The sequence below is a fragment of the Leptosomus discolor genome, chromosome Z (genome assembly GCF_034619465.1).
Source record: "Leptosomus discolor isolate bLepDis1 chromosome Z, bLepDis1.hap2, whole genome shotgun sequence".
NCBI classification, from domain to species: Eukaryota; Metazoa; Chordata; class Aves; order Leptosomiformes; family Leptosomidae; genus Leptosomus; species Leptosomus discolor.
The window spans coordinates 84,092,903-84,119,231 of record NC_141419.1 but is presented as its reverse complement, the minus strand read 5'-3'; the positions used below and the strand labels follow the sequence as shown (position 1 = coordinate 84,119,231).

Here is a 26,329-nt window from a genome sequence, read left to right as displayed (position 1 = left end):
AACGATCAGGGGCTGGAGCCCTCCTCTGTGAGGACAGGCTGAGAGAGTTGGGGTTGTTCAGCCTGGAGAAGAGAGGGCTCCAGGGAAACCTTACAGCAGCCTTCCAGTACTTAAAGGGGGCTACAGGAAAGGTGGGGAGGGACTCTTGATCAGGGAGGGTAGTGACAGGGCAATGGGTAACAAACTGAAAAAGGGTAGATTTAGATTAGACATTAGGAAGAAATTCTTCGCTGTGAGGGTGGTGAGACAGTGGAAGAGGTTGCCCAGAGGAGTTTTGGATGCCCCCTCCCTGGCAGTGCTCAAGGCCAGGTTGGATGGGGCCTGGAGCAACCTGGTCTGGTGGAAGGTGTCCCTGCCCATGGCAGGGGGGTTGGAACTAGGTGGTCTTTAAGGTCCCTTCCAACTCAAACTATTCTGTGGTTCTCTGTATACTCCCACTTCTCAAAACTCCCAAAATAACAAAAGCAGTATGCTGTCAGAGAACAACACAGAAACCGTTATGACATCTTTAAAAAAAAAACCTGCACAACTGAATAAAATCTGAGAGCTCCTTCACTACCCCATGGTGTATAATCCACCCCTTTTCAAATAAAAGTCTGAATAGCTGCACACACAGTGCCGTGAACTGATTCAGTTTAAGCAGCCAACCCACAACGGAAATGGAATTACGAGATGCTGCAAGAAGATCTGTTTGTGAAGCACCTGTGTCAGTGCTCAGTGCAAGTAAATAATACTTCTCGGACAGATGCACATCTAGGAGAGCTCTTCTCTTGCCAGGATTTCGACCTGGATGGGAGGGAACTGCATTCCTTGCAGGACTTCCAGCCAAGTCTCCACTACCACCTGGAAATTAAGCCTGAAGCCCACTGCTTGGTGTTACTGATGAAGATACCAAGTACAGAGACAAGAAGAACTGCAAGGACACATGCAGACTAGCTTTAGGCAGCCTGGCAGGAACTGCGTAAGGGACTAGAGCTACTCTGCAGTGGTGGCTGCGATCTCCAGCCGACAGGAGAACAGAGCACGTCTCAGCCTTGTCTTAGCTTCAACCAACTGCCCATTTAGCACCAAAGCAGTGAGGTACAGGCACACTCTGCTCCGCCCGTGACAGAGGCAGGGGAAAGGCATTCATCCCAGCAGAGGACAGAGGCATCAGAGAGTTTGGTGCCTGACAAAAGGCTAGGAGAGGCACCCTGTGTGCTGCATTTCAGCCAAGCATTAGGCAAGACCTTATCACCCTGTAATGCACATGCTTCACAGCTGGACCTGAAGGGCATTGGACCTACTCTGCCCAGCCATTCCCACATGATGTGCAAGGGTATCCAAACGCAGAAGGCAGTAGGGGACACGGGAAAAGACTGAGCCTCTCCTATAGCACACAGGATGACAGCAGGTGCTAGTGCAATTGGAGCTAACATCAAGTTATTTCGCAACATAGAAAGGTTCTAGCTTGCATTACTTAAGTCCAAGATGCAGTCTTTAACCTTGAAGAAACAAACCAATTTATTCCATCAACTTACAGGAGATTACCAACCAGAACAGCTCGAATGTGAAAAGTTTCTACAACCTGGGACAGAAAAGGTCTTGGCTTTTAGGCAGTTTACAAAGAACCCTTGAGCTACCGCAGCAGCGTACTCAGGAACACTCGCTCATCCAGGAAACAGGTAGATTTAGTTAATTTTGAATGACAAGAACACTCCCCCATTTGTCCTAGCCCCCATTTCCTTTCAACATCTCTGCAGGCCCTGAATGTAATGTCACCCTGCAACAGCCACACCACAGAACAGCCTATGTAAACTCCAGTTATGCAAGCTGATACCTGGGACAGGCAGAGAAGGAACAGAGGATCAATTTTTGCTCCTGACACTGCTGAAACTACAATTCAAATAGAAATGCACTTTTGAGAACTTCTGTACTTCTGCAATTTGGGCTTGATGGGCAATATCCCTGGGGAATCCATCCCTGGACTTCAGTAAGTACAGCTTAAAATTACCATATTCCTCTACATATAAACATTGTCATTAGACTTGTACTTTTAAAAAATAAGATCAACCCAGTCCAGGGCCAGGCTCTGCAGATAAAGTAGTAGCTTATCTCTTATAAATATTTTTAATATTTTTTAATTACAAGTAGTCCTCACTCCAGGTAATGTAACTGACACAAAGTACCTGCACACACGCAGCCCTTAGACTTTCACAGAAAGCCCAGGAGCAACCACTCTGTAAGAAAGGAATCCTACCTCACAGCAAAGTAGGGGAGGGGGCACATGGCCAGGATAGCCTAAATGTGGGAGAAGAGTCATTTGATGTAAATACAGTAAAAAGGGATTTTAAAAACCCTTCATATAAAGGATCAGGGAGGTTAAAGCAAAAAACTGGTTCAAAAAGATGTACGAAAGTGTTGGAGACCAACAGAAAACTCTGCCAAAAAATAACTTGCATTTAAATCAGAAATTAATGGCATCACACAATTTTGTTGTTAAAAAAGGAAAAGTGGAAATCTGTATGAAGATCAGCATTTATAAAGAGTTATCATTAGCTCCAGAGACCAGCGTAATTCCCATGAAGTCCTGATGGAAGTGGGCCTCCTGCCACAAAGAGTTTCGTTCCAGACGAGTCGTAGCAGTGGGTGTAAACAGCATTTGGGAAGAAATTTATGTCAGAAAAATAATTCCTCCAGGTTTCGTCATGATTCTGTTAAAGGAAAGTTTAGATTGTTATTGTTGCCAAACAAACCTAAAACCTTGTTTCACAAAAGCAGAAGGTAGCTTCCAGAGCCTAAAAAGGGATCTTTTCTGTTAACACTCCCTTGAAGCTTCAGACAGATCAACCTGAAGATACCACAGTTGTCTCGAAGCTTCTTCTTTTGGGCCAAACATTGGAAGGGGAGTGTGTGAAGAGTAGGGAAGATACCAAGTTTCATTTGTTTTTAAAGTTACATCACAGGGATACAAAAAATAATGGAGAGAAGTTAGACAAAACCACTAACTGCTTTATGATAACATACAGGAAATAGAACTCAAGTGCCTGTCACGGCCTCACCTCAGTAAGCCACAGTTTCTAAAATGGCACACAATTAAATTAAATGTCTCTTACTTTGACTACCATGTTAGAGTAGCACGGTTTTAAAGGAAGAAAATGTATCTGGTGTTTGAGGTTCTGAAAGCCAGAACGACTACATTAAAAAATTTAAAGATATAAAATCTAGTTCATTTATGAATCAGTGCATAAGAACAGTAGTCAGTATGCCTTACACTCAAGCAACCAATCATCAATATCCTTCCTACAAAGATTTTGAAGAAAGCAATTCTGCAGCACTTCTTGCTTTTCACGGTTACAGTTAATCAATTACATGATCACTGTTTTTCGGGGATGCATTTCATACAATAGCTCCCATTACAATAAAAAGAACTGGTTCTGGAGCCCTACAGCACTCCTGTGTAAAGGGTCTCCTATAGCCCCAAGCCACTCACCAGCCAGCCTTTACCAGTAGTCAGCTTCAAAATTTCACCTCCTCCTAGTTTCTGCTTCTGTCCATAGCAGGCACGTGGGGGCTTTTCATCCAGGAACCTCTGGGCTCTGATATCGTAAAACAACAAGGAACCTTGCCCTGTTCCCACTGTGATGATGTGCTCGTAGAAGCTCACTGATCGAATACCTGTCAAACAGAGAAGGGACATACAATGCAGGAAGGAAGATGGATGCTTTGGCTCTGCAGTGCTGCTGCTTGATGTCTAATATTTTCTTTAAGAGGGACTATCTACTACTACTGTTCTCCACAACACAAGTTTCCTCGCTGCTGTGGAGCAGTGCAGACAAATCCCATTGATGCTATCGGAACAGCAGCTTAAATTACACATACCACTTCCCCTCTGAGGCCAGCAGCTACATTGATGGTGCATATCAAGAAGCTTCATTCTCAGCAGGCCCCAGCTCTGCCAGGTAAGCAAAGATCATAAGCCATTTAGGATCAAGAGCAGCTTTGTTCTGTCTGCCACAAGCCTCCAAGTGAACACACTGTGAGCGAGTGCATGGCAGCAGGCGGAGGAAAGAATGTCACCTTGGTTTCCCCCACGAGCTCACACCCTATCTAGCTACCTGCCAAGCTGTGGTAAGTGACCACATGAGAAAAATTATGGTCCCAGCTGCCACCAAGGGCATTTTGCTGATCAACAGGCTAGCTGTAAACAAGTATAACCGTAACAATCACTAGTCACTTTGCTGCTAAGTACATCAGGCTCTTAAATAATTTTGAAGCTATCTCCACACAAATATTCTCACACAAGTACAGCTTATTCTGCCACTTTTAGCACTTCACCCAGCAATGAAAGCAGACTAGGAACCCTGCAACCTAAGCAACACTATGTTCCACCAGTACAAGGGAAGCTACAGCAAATTTACAGTCCAAACAGTTCTAGCACATCTCAGTTATGCCATTAGACTGAGTAAAAGAGTACATTTTGTTTTCACATAATCTAAATTTGAAGCCTCAGCTATGCAAGGATCCCTTGGAAATAGTCTTGGGGAGATTCTGTACGCAGGAATTTGCAAAACATACTATCATCTCATCTCTATCTATCGTGCAAAAGGTTTGTTCTGTTTAAGCACTCTACCCCAAACAACTCTTCTACACAGATTAAACCCCTCCCTGTCTATGTTTTTCCTTCCTGCACTACATGATGCCAGGTTATAAGCTCTAGGGCTTTTTAAGCCCTCTTTGAAGCACCACTGAATTACAGCCTAAACAAGCATTCAAACAGGACGGGAAGAGAGCGAATGCCAGCTATATCCACGTGCCAGCTGCTGTCACCAAACCAAGTGTGACTGAACATCGCAAAACTTTTAACATACTGGAATACACCCAGCAGCACACGTGATGGCAAACATCCAAGAGGCGTGGATGCAGCCAGGGAGTTTCCCCTTCCCCTTTGAACTGAGTCCTAACTAGAAACACATCCTCGCCCTTCCACCTCCGCAACCTGACGTTACTTCCACAGCCACCAGCATGTGTGACACACACTGAGCACAGGCAAGGCTACCCTGTTGTGCTCCAGATGTGGGGTGAAGTCTTGGCTGCAGGTTTAATAAGTGGGAAGCCACTGTGCAAAGTCTCACACCTGCTGAATTAATTTACCAGATTAAATCTCCACTTTAGTTCAGAGAACTACAAATGCATCTGAGCAAGTTGGAGACCTCTGACCTCTCCCCCTGCCCCATGACACAGGCCTGGCTCTGGCAAATACAGGCAGAAAGTTTCAAGCCCTCTGGAAACAGCAAGAGCAGTCACTTGAGATACGAGGAGGAAGGCACAAGATGGGACCGCCTCTTTTGCTCCCAAAGTGCTCTTGACAAGCAACCCAGCAGAACACTTAACAGAAAAAGGCGATGGAGTACCAAGGCAGATGGCATATGCTTTTCAATGTAATTTATTAATAAAAAGCTATAAAATGCAGAACAACCGTGAATCTTTTTCTAAAAATTAACTGAAGGAATCCATGATGTACCCACTACTAAGAGGATGTTTAGAACAGGCTTCCAAGAACAGCTCTTCAAATTTTCTCCTAAGGGGCTGAAGCACCTTAGATTAATCATTCCCATCAAACAAAAAGCACAACCTGTGCCTAGAACTGATCACAGCAAGCTCTCCAACATAGCCAGCACTCTCCCACCTGTGGATCTGGACTACCTGTGTTGACAAATTGAGCCTCACTCCTGAGAGGCAGGGAGGCTCTACAAATCCCAGAAGGAAATGAAGACACAGTAGCACACCCTACACAAGGAGCAGAGTCACAGAATCATTCAGGTTGTAAAAGACCTTTGAGATCATCAAGTCCAACCATCAACCCTCCTCTACCAAGTACACCTCTAAACCATATCTCCAAGCACCACATCTAAACGACCTTTAAACACGTTAAGGGATGGTGACTCAACCACCTCCTTGGGCAGCCTATTCCAATGCCTGACAACCCTTTCAGTGGAAAAACTTTTCCTGATGTCAAGCCTAAACCTACCCTGGTGCAGCTTGAGTCCATTCCCTCTTGTCCTATCATTAATTACCTGTGAGAAGAGACCAGCACCTACCTCTCTACAGCGTCCTCTCAGGCAGCTGTAGACAGCAATAAGGTCTCCCTCAGCCCCCTTTTCTTAAGACTAAACAACCCCAGTTCCCTCAGCCGCTCCTCATAAGACTTATTCTCTAGGCCTTTCACGAGTTTTGTTGCCCTTCTCTGCAGTCCCTCCAGCACCTCAATGTCTTTCTTGTATGAAGTTGATGTGGACTTACCACATTCAGCAGGTGTATCTGGAAGCTGAAAGCACATTCAGGTAACACTTCACTTAAAAGTCAACCCAGATTTTAGTCCGCAAATAAAGAGCCTACTTTCTAGAGTTGCTACACTGCTCCAAGGCCCAGTGAGATCAACAGAAACTTGAAACACTCAGTATCTTGGGAATTAGTGCTACTTAAGTACCTCCACCACCATGCCAAAAAAAAAAATCTGCCTACTATGCAGAACCAAACCCAGCATTGAACAAAGGCTTTCTCTAGACATGAACTGGAGATGCCCCAGAGATACCACCTACACAGATATCATCCCTCCAGCAGGGATGATCACATACCCAAGGCAGAAGCTTTCTGCCACCAACCACCACACTCCAGGGTCTTGGTATTTCTTCCCTAGGATACTTAAGGGCAAGAGAGTCAGGACCTTTGCAGAGCCCTCACTGACAGTGGGTAAGGACCAGGGCTGGTGCTGGTGAGATGTTCAGGTGACAACACCAGCTGTTGAAGCACCTTTTCTCGTATTACAGAAACTGCTCCTTTATCTGAAAGCAGACCCTCACATTTATCTGGACAGCAGCAAGCTCCAGCAACCACATAAATAAAACTTTCCTAATCCTTGCCTACACGCATTGTCTTTTGCTAACTTGCCTGATGAAGAGACGGAGGCCTAGAGCCAAACTAAATAAGGACTGCAATTTATTAGTCCAGGATTAATGTAGTTTAAAAAGGGCATCACAACACAGTGCCTTCTCATGCTTGAAAATAAAGAGTATGGGAAGAAGCTTATGGGACCATGCACCCTGCAAGACCTCAGGCTTGGCCCTGGTGTAAGGTTCAATTGGACAAACTGCATCCACATCAGAAAAGGAAAACAGCACTCAAAACTGCAAACTTTTTTTTTTTAAAGAGTGAGCTTTTGTATATTTAAAGCATATAAACACACATTGAAAATTAAGAGTCTCACTCATGGCTTTAAAATTACAAAGCAAGCATTCACTCAAGCACAGACTCCCGATATGATAGCACAGAGCAGACAACATGGCTTTTTTTCCCATACCCAGAGGAAAATGCAAGAGCAGACAGTATTAATAGTGGTACAAAGATCGGATTCACTTCGAGATGAAGTAAAACAGAGTAAGACACAGTAAAAAATAAGAAGTAGTAAAATGCACCTTTAAAAGTTTGGTAATATTTGGATGGTGTACAATTCAGTTGATTATAAAAGCACTAATGGTGTCTACCATTACATTTCAGAGTTGCTTTCATGTTTGGTTTGCAGGTTGCTCAATACTGTCATAAAAGCAAAACCTATCAATGATTTAGTCCATCCCATGGAAATCCCTTCCTATGTATTAAAAGCTTATCTTACCACAGTCTTAATAGCCACTTCTGCAAGCAAACCATCTGAAGCACCCTTTGACAAGTTTCTTACCACTGCCTCGTTCTTTGGAACAGACGGATTTAACGTTGTGAGAAGGCTGCCTTGGATCCAGAAAGGAGACATGCGCCTGTGATCCTACCGCATACACCGACCACTCCTGACCATACGCCAAACACACGTTCTCCCTGCAGTATGGCAACTTTGTGGAAAGTAACTGGAAACAAAAGAAATAAAAATCAACCCATTATGAGAAAAAGAGCAAGATGTTAACAGAACAATTCTGTAACCTATGTTCAAGGGAGCTGCAGTGAAAAAAAATGCAGCTAAAAACCAAGTTCACCAAAACCCCAGAACTTTAAGAGAAAAGCAACAATGTGACCCAGACAAAAAAAACCTGGAGGAGACGGGATGCCTTATCTGAACCTTACCTGAACTGAGATTTACAAAGGCTGAAGCCAAGTATTATGTGAAGAACAACGGACATTTCAGCAAATTGTTTTAAATCTTTCTAAGCTGCTGTTATTTCTTCAGACATCAGCTCTCAGCTGAAAAAGCTTACCTCATATGCTAGCATAGGTACGTCTGGGTTTGATCTGCCATGGCACTTAGGTAAAGGATGCACTCATCAACAGAATACTGCTAATCAAGTCTCCATCACACTCTATGCAATGGTTCATTTCAGCCAACCCAGAAAGTTGGCACAAAGGTAAGATCACCTCCTCTTCTCCAAAATAAGGTGAGTGAGCAGTTTCTCTCCCCAAGTTTTAGTTTTTAGGACATTTTGTTGTACATAAAGCTTTTAAGCGTTTTACAAACACTGCTGCTCTTTCTTCAAGCATTTAAAGGAGATGAAGAACAGTGACCAGCCTTAACTGCTATGCAATTCCTGAAATTCTACACCAACAAACAGAAAAGCACCTTTGATAGTGTGTGCTCTGCTTTCCAAAGATGAAAATATCCATCTAGGGATACAGCTCCCAGCTCCTATTAAAAAAAAAAAAAAGTTAGTTTCAGTATTATAGGCATCCTTACAAACTCTCTACCAGGCAGACTGCATACTCTGGACTGAACTCCTCCATAATCCTGTACATGCTTACCAAGATTTTCATTTTATACTGATCTTGATAGAACGCAATACAGCACAAAGGTGCCAGGCTGAGTAACCAAAAATAACTTCCAAATGCATCGATCTTGATAGACAACCAAATAATGAAGTACTTGACAGTACAAGCTAGAGTTGACAATTCTCTTCAGCAGCTCTCACACTGATTCTGACCCTGAAGCAAACATTTATTTCCAGGCACTACTCAAAAAGCTATATGAAGTCTCCATCACAGGGGAGTAATTAACAGCTACAGTGATAAATAAAGCCCACAGGAGCACTGTGCTTCTAAAAGCACACCCAGCTTTGCTTCAGACTTTCTCTATTGAGGGCAGAAAGAGAAGCAGTGGAGGATGAACTGCTACTCCCACTAGGAAGAAGACATCAGCATGCAGGACGTTTGTCAAATGTCAACAAAATAACACTGAAGCAAGCATGGGTGCCTGCCCTGTGTGTCAGTCACCTCACTGGCTGAGCAATCCAGTAATCAAAACAGGAACAACCTGAATGTTAGCTGGTCTTCACGAAAGGGGAAGGAAGGCAGGAAGAGCACTCAAGAGTGGTATTCAAACTGCAAGATGTGTTTTGATGATTTATCTGCTTCTTGTAAACATTCCTTGTCTCCCTCACTTAGGATGTAAGTCTGAAATCAAACCTACAGGAATGTTCCTTCTGAAAAGATTTTTTTTTTCTACTGGACTTCTCTATTCGCTTCGGGCAGAAGCGGACATAGCAGATGAAGACCACCATCTCACACAATAAGGATGCAAAAGGATCAGGGAAAAAAAAAATAAATCAGGTTGCTTCTCCAGTACTTTTGATTTACATCACTTTTTTTTTCTTTTTCTAATACATATGGACAGGTTTAGGAACTTCTCAGCCATCTTGCTTATCTTACCGACCTTGTTCTTGTTGTTGAAAGCCAATGCCCGGACTTTGCAGTTATCAGGATTGGTGTTCTCCTTGGGGATATCCTTCAGAGCCCTGTGTGTTATGTGGGCATAGACAGGAACTTGAGAGAGATTATGCCTGGCATCGCTTTTGGACAACACATCCTCTGTGACTTCCCAGAGACCCATTGAACCATCCCGGGAACCTGAATAAAAAGTCCATAAATAAAACAGTCCATTTCACATATACATAACTCCCCTTTTTAAAAAAGTAATAAACGATAGGGTCTGAAAGAAAGAAAGGATACTACTAACTTAGTCTAACTGAACACACCGTTGATGCCTACATATTTATTATTACTAACAAAAATGTGATTTTACCAAGCTATAAAGTTCATAACATTGTGAACTCATCGTCAGCTGGTTTGTCTACATGGTTCCCAAGCAGCCAGACCACCTCATCTGTTTTCAAGCTGATTGGGATGCATCAAAAAACACAATCCTGTACAACAATCACTATTAGAGATTCACACACAGAATAAACTCAGAGGGGACTGAATAGTATACGTGTTCAGCCTGGCCTACCAGGGCTCAGACTGACAGTCTGTTAAGCCAATACAAAAACCCCCAAGAAAACTCAGTTGGGTTTATGCCAATTTGGGTTCATTTGATTTCTACCAGTATGTGTACAGACACGTACACACACATTTATAAACTGAACAGAAATAGCTAATTTAAACCACAATTGGTACCAATTTGGATGAAATCTATTTTTAAAATTATTTTACTAAAACATATGCAACTTCTTCTTTAAAGAACGTAACATAGGAACTGAGGTTGAACAAGCAAGAACTCATTTTATTTTTCTACTGAATTTGAAGACTTCAATCCAAAGTGTGAATCAATAACAGTAACAATACTGGATGAAGAAAGCTGAACGTCTTTGGTTCATAAATCCACACAGGTTTAACCCAGGGCCCTACATCCGTCCCTTCTGGCGTTTAGGCAACTAACTTCCATCTAAGTCTGCTCTGAGAGATTTCACATGTACCTCATGTACCTTTTTTCCCTGCATAATGCGAAAACCACATCCCTCCTCCTCTCACAGGGAATGCATAATGAAGATGCCAGAAAAGACTAAATATCTACATCAGACTATTAAATTTATAGGCTTTGGTACATCGTAAGGAATAAGTTACAAAGACAGCTAAGCAAAACATCTTGTTGCAATACAGCTGGTCCAGCACAGCAGAGATGGCTTTGCTCCCTCACAGATGGATTTGGTCATTTGCCACTATCACCTACTACAGCCAAATACAAAAGGAGCTTCCCAATGGCATTTGCATAGCAGCAGACACCACATTCTGCCACTCAATTTACATGCTGATGGTTTTTAATGGCACGTAATCTTGTTTGTTATGTAGGCTGAATACTCAGCAGCAGAATTTCTAAACATCTTGACACACTTTAGGACGAAGCTGTGCCTTTTAATAGCCTGAGCAGGGAAAAAGTCAACGTATATTGTTCAACTGGTTAGCCCTGAAGTCAAGGCAAATATCATTCTACCCTAGGCTCATACCATCCTGGGAATTATTCACCCCATCTGAAGCTTTTGCCACGGAAATCTTTTCATCCAGCCAGTACAACTGGCTGCTTAGTCAAGAGCTTAATTTCATGCTTATGGACTACTGGAATACACTGCTACAGAGCCCTGCCTTGTTCCTGTTGAATTTAACACAAGCAAGAGGAATAATCAAGCCCCTGTCCTCTCTGTACTCTCTCAACAGCTTTGACAGTGAGAAGGTATACTGCCAAATATCTAACTTCAGGCTACATGATCAGTGTGATCTGTGATGGGATCAAATGCCCTTTTTTCTTCCTGTGGCATTTAACCTGTCCCAAGAAAGTCACAAAAAACCTTGCATTTAGTTTCTTAATTCAAATAGAGGTATTTGCTATATCCTCAATGTTTGGAGTTCAAATATTTCTGCTCCACACCTTCCAATACAGATGTAATTGCAATCTGTAAAATTAAAACAATGTCAGAAGTGAGTTGTCTTTGTCTTCCCCTGATTAGGATCATCAGTGAAGTTCTGAAGAACTCAGTTTAGCAATCAGACTCGCTAATTGCTTTCAACACATTTTCCCTGGCCTCTCAGGTCTAAAGACTAGAACCTACATCCTGCTGTAATCCTCAGGCAACAGAGAACCTGGCAGTCTTTTGCTCACACCTCCACCCTTAAACACACAGAAAACATTGAGAGCAACACAGTTCAATCTCACATGCTGTGTCTCTGTTCCATTGGGTCCTTATCTTTCCCTTGGACATATGTAATCATCTCTGCTGTTCTCCTCAAGCTTACCAGCTCACAATGTTTTTTTTAATGTAGATATTTGGGTTGGAGTCTTGCAAGGATCAGCTCTTACGTTAAATTCAAAACCAAATTCTAGGATTAGCTTTTTGGTTTTTTGAAAAAAAAAAAATCTCACTGAACTCACAGTTCAAGTATTTGATTTTTATATGAGACTGTTACAATTTTCTGTCCCCTGCAGTTTGATGCCTCTTGTAGAGAATATTAAACCCTGTCAGCACAGAAAGACAGTAAACGACTAAATTAATGCAATAGCATATTAGTATTGCTGCCTTTACATAAGTAATACTTTATGAAGTTACACTGATTATCCAACTAGTTACTTAAAAGTCAGTAACTGACCTTTTCTATTACAAACTTGTGTATTAACTGCTATAGTGTATGTGCATATATATATATACACACACACATATAAGCACACACACACAACTGTACTGATAGCTTGACCATCAAACTGAGTTTTCATTAATGAGTCTTTCAGGAAACCGCTATTGCTTTGCTGCATTCCAAAGTTATTAACTGATAAACAACAACCCTCTTGAAATGATTCTTCTTGTGTGGAATCCTTCCCTGTAATTCATCGTGTTTAGAGATTCTCTACAGGTGGCAACACCTACTGGAAAGACAGTAGTTGTTAACATATATTAGTTGTTCAGCTTAAGTATTTAAGTTTTAAACAGAACTAATCACTTGGAGTTAGAACGCTGTGTGACTTAGTGAGCTGTTTGCTCGGCTTTACCGATGCTGCACGGGCAGCCAGATTTGCTGAAGCCCAAGGCCACAAGCGGTACGCTCCCACCGAGACTGGTGCAGAACTTGTATCTGTTCCGGCCAGACAAGGCCTCCAGGGCCAGCACCAGCTGGAGATAAGGAGGGTGTGGGCGTCACCGGCAGCTCAACGAGACACAGCACCGGCCTGCCCAGGGACAGCCAAGGCGCTGGCGAGGGGTCAGGAGGTGCTGGAGGGTCCCAGGCCAGAGTCACCACCGGGCTGAAGGACACGTGCAGGCCGTGGGAAGGGCGGATGCACGGTCCCCAGGTGTAGAAATGCCCAGGGATTTCTTTGCTTACGAGCCCTCTCCGGAGGCGCCCAGCTCGAGCTGACCCTGCTGCTGCTGCGCCTTCTACTAAATCGTTTATTTTTATGGGATTTGATGCCCAAGACACTGCTTTGGGAAACCCTGGGTTCACACTGCACTTTAACAGAAATATTCCCTCTGATACTAGAAAAATCAACTGTAGACCAGGGGCCTACATATAAACCAAAGCAAAGCACTGTACTAAGACCAAGAAGGGTTTAAATAGGCAAGGCGGTTCCAAGCAGTTGTCTTAGATGCTTCCCTAAGACCTGTCAAGCACTGTGCATCAGTGTAAAATTCTGGAGAGGAAGGAAAAAAACCCCACAAGAGAAAAAATTTACTTTACCAGAAACAGCCATGGTATCACTGATCCATGCAATTGAAAATATCCAGTCCTTATGTCCATCCTAAAAGATAAAATAGATTTTTTTCTGTGCCGCTACATTCTAGAGTAGTCTCAAAGCAGACAAGTATTCTTCACTTTGAATTTTAATACAAGCTCAGGACAGACCTACATTAAAAACATACAGATAAGGTTCCCGTACCAAGCTGGAGCAGTTTAAGTACCTAACAGCAATTTAAACTTTTTTGATTTTGAACTGTATAATTAATAGAGAGCAACTACATGATGAAAAAACAGGTCTCTAACCAAGGACAAATTGATCTCAATTCTAAGGACTTAATATTTTCCATTTTGAAAGCAGCATGCTTTACTTCTATAAAGTAGCTACATCATTTTATTTCCTCAAATGCACACCTCTACTATAAGAAGTAACCAAAATCTTATGTTTACAATATATGACCTACAGATTAATTCTTCAAGACTATTACTTCAAGTATCTTTTCTTTAGTAGGTGAGAAGCCTCTGGGGGAAGAAAAATAAGACCATAAGGCTCTAGTTCTGACTGAAAAGCTGCAACGTCACAGCAGCACGGAAATGCACAGCAAGTCACAAAAATCTCCAGAGCTGAGCCTTTCTGCAGCTGGTTATCTGCTACTGCAGAAACTCTGACCTGACCTCTGCTGTTGTAGTTAACATCTATGGGAAGTCCTAAATAAAGAAGGAGAAATGAGAGAGAAGTGCTTACAGGACACCACTATACTCATTTCAGCGTTTTTTCTTTTTAAGATCAGCTATTTTAAAAAGACCTCATGATGTTTCAGAAATATAGGCAGTACCAGAGTCTATCAAACTGCCATAAGCCACTGGGTTAGAACTAATCCTCAAAGCCAAGTTCCACCTCTGGAATAACACATACATAAGCTGCACTGGAGAAGGGGAAAATCTGAACAACTTGTATCATCTTTTCAATTTCTCAAAAGCGCTTTTTCACTAAAACTAGTTTCAGAGGCCATCGTCACAATTAGACTTCAACATTTAGGATTTTGTTACATTTTCAGTGCTTAAAAAAATCCAAAATAGACCTGAATGAGGGTGAGGAAGAAGAAATCTGACTCGGAACCCTGAGAATTGTCTCACATGCATGTGTTCTCACTCATATTTAAGATATGTTGTCAAAAAAGACAATTTAATCAGGAATATTTTCAAGCTTTCAGAAATTCACTCTCCACTACAAGACTCCCCAATCTTAACCTTGCTCTGGTGTTAGACACTTCAAGGCAGTTAATTCTTGTGACAGAACAAACTTTCCCCAAATAATCCCACTTACATCTCCCACACAGACAGGATCAAGGGTAGGCAGACGATAAATTGCAAGACTGTTGGGGTTGTCTCCACCTGTGGCCAGAAGGGTCCTCGAGGGGTTGAGCTCAATGGCATGAATACCACATCCCTGCTGGTTCACCATGCCGGGTTCACGATCTTTCAGAATAGGAATCTTGGTAATTTGACCAGTCTGGACATCTACTACAAATAACTGGGGAAAAAAACAGGAGATGTAAATCATCATCAAACAGATAAGAAAAACAAGACAGTCAAATATCCTCCCTGTTTTGAACTGACATTGTTTTCAAGTTGGAATCCACAAATGCTGCAAGTATGGCTGAAAAAGCATAAATCCCTTCTTAAAACAAGTAAACTAATAATTATAGTGGATTTTATTTCAGTCATCCCATTAGGTTTTCACAGCAACAGAAGTGAGAGAGAAGAGAAATTTGTCATGGGACACGTCCCATTTAAGAAAACCCTCAAATCTAAAACTTACCCCTATTCAATATATTGTCTTCCAGTTTCTCTGTATCACAGCAAGAAAGACTCACCTCAGAACAGCTAGGAAGCCCCAGGGTCCTTAGCACAAGTCTCCTGCCTCCCAGGTAAGATACTTACCACGAAATTTTGGCTTTAGTAAACTGACACTCCATAAATCCATACAATTGGAGTTTATTTTCTGATACACAGAGAATAGTAGCTAAATATAGTACTGCCAGTGCAAACATCTAAAAAAAGACCTGTAGCTACATACCTCACCCTGCAAAAAGACTACAAGTTGGAGATCTATGTCACTGTCCCCCTGGCAGAAAATGGAGCTATAAAGCCTTACAACTCTTCAAACAGACATCATACCCAGAGTTATGTCAGTTCAAACACATACAACCATATGGTTACAAACAAAAAAGACAACTTGATGCCATTTAAAAAATACACACCTCAAGGAAGTTCTTCTGAAATCCTTTGTCAGACATTTCTAGAAGGACAGAAGAGAAATCTAGGGGTTCTCAGGAGCTATATGCACAAGTTGCTTTTGGTGAACTCTCACAGACTGTAGATCTGCTCTTTAATAAGCATTTAAAAATCCCCAAGAAACATTAGTAGCCTATCTATTATTCTTGATATACTGAACTAGCAGAATATTGTAGAATCGAAACCTGATAAAGTACGGTATATTAAATTCATTCTGCAGAGAAAGCTGAAATTCATTCATTGCTATTTGTGTGTTGTGTCCAGAATTATGCATCACCTTGAACCTGCAACTGATCTTTCCGCTGTAGGCAGCAGTCTTGCACAAACAGACAATGTTTCCTCCAGGGACTGAATTTTCCTGTTCAGTTCTTTGTTTTGCATGCAGGTGTGGAATCAGGCAACAGCTGAAGTGCAGCTGAGTAGCAGTAAGGCACTCCTCACTTCTCCCAAGCCTTACAGTGCAGCTCACTGTCTGAGACAGCTGCAAAAAACACAATGCGCACAGCAGACCCTTTGCCCTAACCATGCCATTAACACCTGCACTGCAGGATCAGGACCAGTAATTCCTTCTCCTCTCATCCTCCCTTGTCCTTCCCCTATGAGTGCATATCCTCTTTTCCTCCTCAGCATTTCCTTCCAGCAGAAGAGTCCAACTCGATCCCCTATCCTTCAGCTGCTGAAACAACCCCACAAAACTAGCAGTTAAGTATCTAAGATTAAGGCTTGCAGGTGTCATCTGCAGGTCCTAAAGCTGGCTCCAGGAGTGCTAATTAGGAAAACACATCCATACCTCAGGATGTCCATGGACTCAGGAAAATCATGCTTCAGCTGTAAGAGATTCACACTTCGAAAAGCATCTCAAACAGGTATGAGGACTGAAATTAAAACCCCTTCACATTCCCCAGTCTGACACCATTCGTGTTTGATACAAGGTTAATAAAGACTTAATCTAATGCAAAATTCCTCTAGCTAAACTCTGAACTAATTGGGCTGAAAGGATAAAGAGCTCAGAAACACACAGTGCTGAAGTATCAGACCCTCACATTTCTGCTCTGGATCTTCAACCTCAACACCACTTTCCTATTACAAGTTTCCAAATGAAGATATTCTTAGAAGCAGCAACAGAACATACTTCTCACAGTGCTTTCACCTGCTTGTACCCCACCCTAATCCATCATCAGCCCTTGAACTGCTTTGTCATTTCCTCACTTTTGTCCTCCAGTTGCACAGTATTACCATAGACAGAACAGCAACTGCTCTTAGGGCAGGAAACTTTGCACAGTTAAGGGACTGCCTTTGTAGTTTCAGCTGTAAAGTTCTAAGCAGTAATTTCTCCCCTTGCTTGGTAAGGAAACTGGCACACTGTGGGTATAGTTTAAAAACAACCACCACCTCCCTAGAATAAAATAAGCAAGTACTGTCTTCATATGCTAGGACTCTTGCATCACCTGGGGCAGGACAGGAAGCCAGAAGCTCACACTTGCAAGCTGCACCGCCGACAGCCAAGAAATTTTCCCTGTAGATCCAGCAAACAGAAGCCAAGAGAAGCCAAACAGTTGATAGATGCTTCTAAAGCCAAAATGGGAGAAATTCTAATAAACAAGACAGGCACCCAGCTAAGAATGCAGAAAATTTGAATATCATTTTAAGACACTACGGTAAATAAAGTACAAAATAGCAGACTTCTTTTAAACAAGTGCAGCCAAAACTGCGCATACAATCACATCAATCCAAAGAAAAAAACACCCAGAAACTGGCCTACTTCTTCCAAGCAAACTGGTACCTTCACTACCCTTGAAATAATAACATCTGCAAGTAACTCCAAAGCAGCCTGGACTCTAAGAGTCTTCACAAAGTCCTGATAGCTGAACCAAACACTTTCTCTTTCTTTATCTCAAGCAGGAATAGGAAGTTCTTTTCCAGCTACTCATTATATAGAAACTAAAAACCAGCCCCCAAAACTTTTCCTGGATGCAGTAAACCCCCACCAACCTCCAAACACTGAACTGTGTACATTTGTGCCTTGATTTTAAGCTTCGTACAGTTCTTCCTGCTAGTAAAATGTATTGGCCACTAAAGTGCCAAATACCTCAGCCTCCAGAATTTACCAAGCTAGGATTACTTTGATCATCTACCAGAGGTCCAAGGACCACACTTCACCTGGGAGAAACAGAGCAAACTTAGCTATCGTGTTCTCCACAGGACAACCTTGTTCTAACAGGGAACCAGGCTGGATGACATGACAGAGAGAAATCCATCTTACCTCCTGTTTTTTTTTTTTTTTAATTTTAAAGCAATTAAGGTGTCCAGCTTGCAACAGTGCTATTACTCAAGGATCAAGGCAAACAGGCATGGCTAGGTACTACAGTTGTCATAGCCATGAATCTTCATGATCTGGCCCTACTTTTCACACCCTGTGAGATTAGCTGCTTGCTTCTTTTTCTTATGCATTGCAGAAGGGCAAGAAGTCATTTTGGCAAATGGCTCCCATACAATTACTATGTGGCTGTCCTCTTTTCAAACTGCTTATGATCAAGTTAGTTAAGAAACTGCCCCACTTCAATGACTAAGGAACTTCGTTAATCAACTTGCCAAAAGTAAAGACTGAGGCAGGGAAGAGTATCTGAGGACCAGAGTCCAAACTGCAAAATCCATTCTGCTCTTACACCCAATACTGAGAGCAGAACAGTTTGCCAGGCTCTTCCATCAAGTCTATTCCCATTTTTTGATCTACTTTTTGGAGACAACAGTTTAGGGGGTGAATAAAAGCAACAACCAAAGCTATCAATTAAATAGAAGTGCCCTTCCCATGCATCTGTAACTGAAAGCATTGACTTAATACAGCAAGATTAAAAAGCCAGGCCTACAAAATGCCATTTCAAGGCAGCACATAGACTCTCTCATGTCCTCTGCTGCTGCCCCTGCACAGAGCAGCAGATGAACAGGCAGCCCTATTTTTCAGTTGATCGTAAAAATCTATCAGAACAAGAACAAAGGGTGCCACCCTGAGCTACATCTTATTTTTATTACACAAGCAGGACAGATGTAGATTTACAAGGCAGAAAGAACATGCATGAAAGAGACTGCTTACTCTTCACACAAACAATATGCTCTGCGCCCCAGCTCTTCACATATTGCTCTCAGAAATCACAGGCACATTCTTGTCATCGGTGCTAACGTTTGAAAGAAACTCAAGATAAACACATTGCCTTGCTAAAAATAAAATTCACTAAGAGAGAATCAATCCCGATGAAATTTCACAACTGGCTTAAGCCAATTTTTGAGAATCCATGTGCTTCTTCCTCACCCACCCAAACAGCCTCACCAACCTTGCGATGGCAGCTAGTGCTCAGGTAGCTGCGAGGTCAGCTGGATCATACCTCTGCCTTCGGTGAAAACTAACCCTACAAGAAAACCCATCTGAACAGAAAGCAGCAAGCTGGCCCAGCTGGCTCCCCAGCCATGCACGTATTGGTGCCAGCCAGAACAAGCAGGTGGGAACATCCCACCCTTCAACAGCCCAACTCCAGACCAGATGAAACTGGTCACAAAAAATTCACCCTCAGCCAAGCTGGAAAATAACATCCTTGTTCTCTTTCAGATTTGTTTTTTGCTAACAAAACAACAAAAGCAAGACAAAGCTTACAGTGTTGTTACACCAATACCATTGCTGGTCACACCAAGTAGCACTATTTGATTTTTCCCAGTTCTCAGTCTTGCATTATATTCAGATTGTAAACATCTCTCTTTTCCATGTTCATAAAACACTTGGCATAAGGTTCTTCCATTTTATGGCAATACAGAGTCACTAATATATGCCAAGCCCCAAAGAAACGTGGACTCTTTAAAGACTGAGCTATCAAACTGGTATGTCTTCTTTCCAGTGGAGTTCATAACATGCACTGATCTTAGTAGAAGACCTAGTCACAGGTTGTGTGGTACAAGTGATGCAAGTGGGTAATGGCCTTATGCATCCTCCTTGAAACGGTCCAAGAGAAACAATCCAGAACATAAAGAAACGGTCTAAGAAGTGAGCAGCAGTAAAAGCAGCCAGCAAGGTGACTGACCCTGAATTCACATTTCCAGAGACAAGACCATGCAATCAGGCACTCCGCCTTGCTATGAGACTCTCCAGCAGTACTAGCTCATGGGTACACACTTCGATGTCACTGAATTTGCCCACTGCCAGAATCGCATTTGTCAGTTTTTATTTGTGTCTTGCCCTCCCTGTTTAATTTCAGGAGGCTGGCAGTTAACACATGTCGACAAATGGCAAAGGATGGGGAAGTGAAAGACACTGCCTGCTGAAGGGTATCTCTACCACCCACACCATACCTGGCACGGAAACTACTAGGCTCTGAAGACAGACATGGGTAGCACATGTGGTTGACAGAAAACAAACACTCTTTAGACAAGAAACAACACCTGGCTATTCACTCCCAAGCCACCCAAAAAAAGGTGAATGGAAGTGTCAACTACAGGCATCAGAGGTTTATTTACACTGAGCTTTGATCACTGTTCAGGGGACTTTGAGGAGAGCTATGAACTGTGAGAGTATAACTTCCCATTCCCTCCCTGGGATCAGAAATGAGCAGTCTTCTTGATTCTTCGTTACATGTGCAAAGCCAGAAGATACGTTAACTTGCAAAGCAAGTGGAAATAAATTTTCCCCATAGAGAGTCCATATTCACGGTTGAAAGTAACTGTGCATTGTATTCTCACCACTACAACCCCAGCGCTTTAAGACTAGGCTCTAATTGTGAGAGAGGCACAGAACGCACGCGAGATCTCACGAACAAATTAAGAGTCTCTAAGAAGAGGAGCTGGCGATTTACAGCAGGGCATCCAAGGCAACACGTGAATCTACTAAAGATGGAAAAGCTATCAGCTAGCATTCAGAAAGCAACCCATTCATGCCTTGGAAAAGCCACCTGAGAAACCAGAAGAGAGCATTCAGTAAGGAGGTTTAGACACAAATAAACCTATCGGGCCTGACTAGAAAGGGGGGGGGGGGGGGGGGAAGCAAGCAAAAATACTAGATTCAAGGCAATTATATTCTCAAGGAACTGGAAACTAATAAGCCTCCTGTATTTAGGTAATGATTTACAGAGCTTGTATTTTTTTCATGCTTAACTTCTCAGTTAGCAAAAGAATTATGTCCTGAAGACAAACACAGAACTAACGGAACAAAAGAAGCTGTGAAATTATTATCAGAACTTCATTTTAGAAGCTGCTTTATTCTTCAACATTCCCTGAATCGGTGAAAACAAACTTTAGTAACCTCGTGCTCAGTGTTTTCATTTGCTGTAAGCTTGCCTCCTATGTAAATCTCAAAGTTTCTCTAAGAAGCTTGAACAGAAGACATTGATCACAGACAGTATCTTCTTCTGCTGAGACTTCTATCAGCCTTCAGTAATTCAGGTGCCGTGGTGACACACCCTAAATGCCTGCACCTCTCAGAGGATTGCCTGCTCATTCATTTGAATTTGAAAAACATTAAGAATCCCATTGCATACAAGATCAAGGAGATTCTTGCAAACATGAATCCTGCCTCAGAAAAGCCCAGGTGATTGTGTCAGAATTTTGACACTTGAATGCTCGTATAGGTTCCAAAACTCTAAATCTACCAGAAAAAGCATGCACCTCTAAGAAACTCAAATGTTTGATTCACAGTTGGCCAACTGTAAGCATCAGGATCCACCAGAGAACAATAAAGTCATTTCATACACACAACGACACACAGGGATATTTTTAAGGATAAAAAGCTGCCCCAAATAATTAAACAAGTTATGTTCTCTTCAGTGTTTATAGTGGCTAGTACCGCCAAGTGACTAAAAGTAAACCTACTCCTCTGACAGGAGTGTATTTTTGTTTTGTTATTAAAAATAGCAAATCCTTCTGGCACAGCATAGCCAAGGGCAATTTCTAAATTAAATGCTAAAAGCTCTCAGTGCCACATTCAAACTTTGATTAAAATAACTGCTATGGTTTAGGTTTTTCTGTCGCGTTAACTTTAATTATGTGCAACTCCAATGCAGCAAACCCCATTGAAGTCAACCAAGTTGGTTTAGATTTATTCCCAACTTAAATGCCACAACTTGAGCATAGAAGGATCGGCAAAGGAATTCTTCTTTATTAGGCTGCTTACTCGGGAGATGAGAAAGAAAATCTCATAATTAAAGCGTAGAGTTTAACGCTTTACTTGTTCAAATGTGAACACAAAGCAACCAAGCTAAAGCTATTACCGTATTCATAATTCATATACAACCTTTCACAATGCTGAAGTGACTTCTTTTGTAATTGTTTTAATAAACGTAATCGTGCTTAATAAAAGACGAGGTCCATGTCTAACGTTATGTCTAGCTGTGGAAGCATACACTTTGTCGCAGCATATGCAGTGGGAACAACAATGTGGTTGAATTCCCCTTCAGTTCCGCGATTGTTTGGTCCCAAACAATTTTCTGCAAGGTTGCGTTAACAACGCACTTGCCCATTTATCTTTGCTGCAGCGGTGCTGGGACTACAGAAGTTACAGAACACAGCAAAACTGCTGCAGCTTTATAAAACACGCAGTCATCTTGCTAAAGTAAGCAAGATTTCTGAGAGCTTGTGTTTCAGCAGGAGTTTGTCTCCTGTAAGCTGTTCCACAAACAGTGCTGGCTGCTGACCGTCCGAGGTGATGAACACACGTGAAGAAAGAAGGTAGAGAGATTCTACTTCAGGCTCATTCCTGTTAAAAGACTGTTTTGTTTCTACAGCTAGGCCTTGCTTCTTCGGACCTACTGCGTGAAAGCCTCCCACCACAAATAATAACGGAAGATTTGGAAAAACAAATACCACTGTCCCTTGCAAGTCAGACTACTGAGCACAGCTGCTGTGTAAAAAAAAAAATATCTTAAGGAAGAGAAACAATCACACTGACTGATACACTTCAAGGTTTGAGAGCTGCTTGAACTATACACTCCTTACAACGCTCAATTCATCTCTGTGGCACTAACCAACTTGCAAAGACCAAATTTTGGATTTTACTCTAATTCAATCAGAATTTCGTATGTGAAATTGCAACCTCAGCCCATGAAGTACTAACTCCAGCAGAGAGAATATTACTTAAGAAGTATGATCTGCTCCATTTATTAATCACATAGGACATCACTTTAATATTCCCCTACAATGTTTCAAATCCAAAGCATGACTTCAAGAGTTGAAGAGGCTTCAGTTTTTGCTGAAGCATAGACATAAAGGTAACACAAACAAGAGAAGTTATTCAAACACTGAAAAAAAAGATTTAGAGTGAAAAATCATGAAGTCAACAAGCGAAGGACAATCCTGAAGATCTGAAACTCATTTTTCAAGACTGGATCATTCCTAGCTGCTCCAACGAATATCTGGAGTTCAACTACATTTTTAGTTTTGTAGCAACTTTTCAAAGTCACCAGCACAGAAACATACATAAACCCAAACCGTGTAAGACTTCACATCATGAAAAAAGAGACAGAATGAGCAGCTCCTGCCAGGCTTGATAGCGACCACTTAGCAAAGCTAGGCCGTTCATTAATGTTGCATTTGCAGGACAAGAAGGAAGATCCAACCCCATTGCTGCTCTCCATCCCACAAACAGATGTAAATCGCTCTGTGCAGATTAGACAGACTCGCCCAGGCACAGGCCTGAGTTCGCAGCTGTCTGCACAGTGCTGTATTTTCAGATGAGAACGGGTCATCATTAAGCACCACCTTCATTCAAAATTAATTGTGTGCGATTCTGACTCCGCTCCTAATCACTTCCTAATATTTTCCTTGGCAGCCTGCATACTCCGATTACAGCAAGCATCATTTTGGGAAGAGAAACGGAGAGGCGGCACTTACGGTGTTGCATTTTGTCCCACACACCACTTGTCGATGGTTCAGCCACTGGGAGGCAAACACTTTATTAAGGGTTCCGAGGTGAAATTCTCTCTCCTTCAGGAGGCTGGGAAGCTGCTGGGCTGCATACCCATGCAACAGGCGGTGATAGCTGGACTCATTCTGCATCCTGACCTCTCTACCTTTCAGGTAGTACACCAGAGACCTTTTCACCGGAGGGAGTCTTTTCCTTTTGTGAACTGAGTGATCCCACCCATACTGTGGAAAACAAACATGGAAATTAGATAAAGCAACTGGAACAAACTTAAGACATGACCCTTCCAAATTCAAAGATATTCCCCACAAAATACTGAAGCCTTCCGAAGTACCCATGGAATACCGTGCACGAAGACTTAACTCAGAAATGCTGACACAGCCTTCATCAACATAAAATTAAAGATAAATATTTTCTAAATAAGTAACGCTGCGGCGATATTAAAAATAGTGCACACCGGCCCGGCACCGCTGAGATGCCAGATGCTTATAGAACCCAGAGGAAGCCAAGGAACGCTTCAAACAGGAGAGGGCAGCCCCGCCGTGAGCCCGACAGGTTTGGGGATCGCCCGATACCGACCTCGCCATCCCTCGGCCTCCGCCGGCCCGGCCAGGGGTACCCCCGCAGCATGGCTCAGCCCGGGGGCGGCGGGGACCCGGCGGTTACGGACCGAACGGCTGAAGCCAACGGGGGCAGCGCGGGCCGGGGCGGCAGGAGCCCGACAGAGCCGCCCGTGCCGGGAGCGCGGAGGGGGAGGTCCACCTGCTTTATCGCACCCCCCCCACCCCCAGGGTCGGGACTACTCCTCCCCACCCCCAAGACACCTCCCTCAGGCACCGGGACTCCCCCGCCCTCCTTCCCCGCGCCAACCGGGTACCGGGACACGCCAAACCCCGCGCAGGGTCACCGCTCCCCCCGGGCGCCAGCATGTTCTCCCCCCTCCGGAGAGCAGGGCTCCACCCCCCAACACACACCCAATCCCGCGCCCCCCCCCTCCCCCCCCCCCCCCGGGCCTACCTGCTCCCCCTGGAGCCCCCCAGGCCCCACGGCAGCGGCCGCCGCCGCTTTCCGCTTCCTGCTAACTGTTTTCCGGGCCATAGTAGAAGGAGAAGTAGGAAGAGGAGGAGAAGGAGGAGAGGCCGAGAGCCCGGCCCGGGCCCCACATGGAGCAGGAGGAGGAGGCCGCTGGAGGACGGGGCATATAAGTGCGGGGAGCCGGGCCCGGTCACTCTCTCCGCCGGAAGCCCCGCCGACCGCGCTTCACGACATTTTGCCTAGTTGTTGAGGTGGTGTGGTGTGTTTTTTTTTTTTTTTCCTTTTTTTTTACGACAGTCGCTCCGCACCTTTGCGGCGGCTCCCCCGCCCCGCCCGAAGCCTCGTTTCCTAGCAACCCGGGGAGCTGCCCCGCCCCCTTCTGCAGTTGCCAAGGCAGCGGTAGGGGCGGAGCGGCGCCCCCTGGCGGCGGCGGCGGCGATGGGCCGGTCCAGCGGCCTCCCCGGGCCCCCTCGGCCTCAGCGCCCGGCGCGCCCGGGACGGCGCTTTTCTGGCTGCGTTTCGTTTTAAAGCCGTGGGAGCTTTGGCGGGCAATGCCCGGAGGGAGCCCCGTGCGCCAAGCGGGCGGGCCTGGCTCTGTCAGCCCTTTCTGCGAGCGGCTGCGAGGGCCGGCTGCGCCGCGCCCGGTGCACGGTGAGGCGCCTGCCGGGCGCTGAGGTGCTCCGTTCCGCCGGGAAACTCCCGTGTTGGCGTCAAAGAGCGTACGGAACGTTTGCATTGCGTTATGATGCTTTGAAAGTGACGCGGGTGGATGTGTGCTTTTCCTTATGTGCACGTGCCTCACGTGCACTTTTTTTTTTCCCAAAAATTAGAGCGACCCAAACCCAAGGACCGCCGTTTTTGCGAGCAGCGTTGCAGAGAAAGGAGGAAAAAGGACGAGGAGAAAAGGGAGAAATGTGTGATGTGCGGGCAGGCGGCAAAAAAAAACTAATGCCTGGCCACCTGAAACCCTCTGGTGCCCCAGCTCACAGGGGATCAGCAAATGCACTGTTTTCCTGACAAAGGAGGGATTTGATTATGCTGTTTTTTGGCGTGTTTTCATGTAACCGACCTCAAAGACAAGGGTGCTGTGAAAAGCTAAACCGAAAAAAATAAAATTGTAAAAGAACCTCACGGGCTTCCCCTGAGGACAAAAAGCCCAAGGGGTAATTTCAGTTTGGCTGTTTTCGGCCGTGATTTACCACGATTATCGCGGTCTCCACGTCCTCCCCCGCACAACTGCCGCCTGCACTGAGGACAAAGCCCCTCCATTTCGGACCAAGGCCCTCTCAAAGGGCTAAGGACCCTCTGCCGAAGCTGCCCTTGGGGGAAAGCGCCCTGCTCCGGTGCATCCCGGCGCGTGTGTCCCCTCAGCCGCGCCGGGCGGGCGCGCAGCCCCTCGTGTGGGGACGAGGGCAGGCCTCGAGGGAAGGGGCTGAGGCCTCTGGGGCGAAACGGCCCCTCTCGCCGCCTTCATCCAGCCCCGGGGGAAGCCTGTCGCTGTGCCCGGCTGCGGGAGGGGCGGGAGGTGCCGGCGGAGCCCCCGGGCAGGGCCGGAGAGGGGGACGGGCCCGAGGCTGGGACGGGGACGCCGCTGGGGACAAGCCCGGCCCCTCCGCCGCGCCCCTCGCGGAGAGACGAGGGGCTCCTCACGCC

At 44.3% G+C, this 26,329-nt stretch overlaps 1 protein-coding gene across 2 annotated transcripts; it reads right to left on the bottom strand.

Annotated features, from left to right (window-relative positions):
- Positions 1-1,478: 1,478 nt before the first annotated feature.
- Positions 1,479-24,866, bottom strand: DCAF12 (DDB1 and CUL4 associated factor 12). 2 transcript variants are annotated; one of them, XM_086479155.1, is made up of 9 exons: positions 24,659-24,866; positions 23,611-23,865; positions 14,777-14,983; positions 13,453-13,513; positions 9,668-9,861; positions 8,582-8,647; positions 7,715-7,877; positions 3,473-3,657; positions 1,479-2,693 (listed from the first exon to the last, which is right to left on the bottom strand). In XM_086479155.1, the coding sequence occupies exons 1-9, from the start codon at positions 24,737-24,739 to the stop codon at positions 2,535-2,537; spliced, it is 1,371 nt and encodes a 456-aa protein (XP_086335281.1). In that variant the 5' UTR covers positions 24,740-24,866; the 3' UTR covers positions 1,479-2,534. The 2 variants fall into 2 exon arrangements, with proteins under 2 accessions (XP_086335281.1, XP_086335280.1); XM_086479154.1 differs by having other exon boundaries at positions 7,715-7,905; positions 8,583-8,647.
- Positions 24,867-26,329: the final 1,463 nt, after the last annotated feature.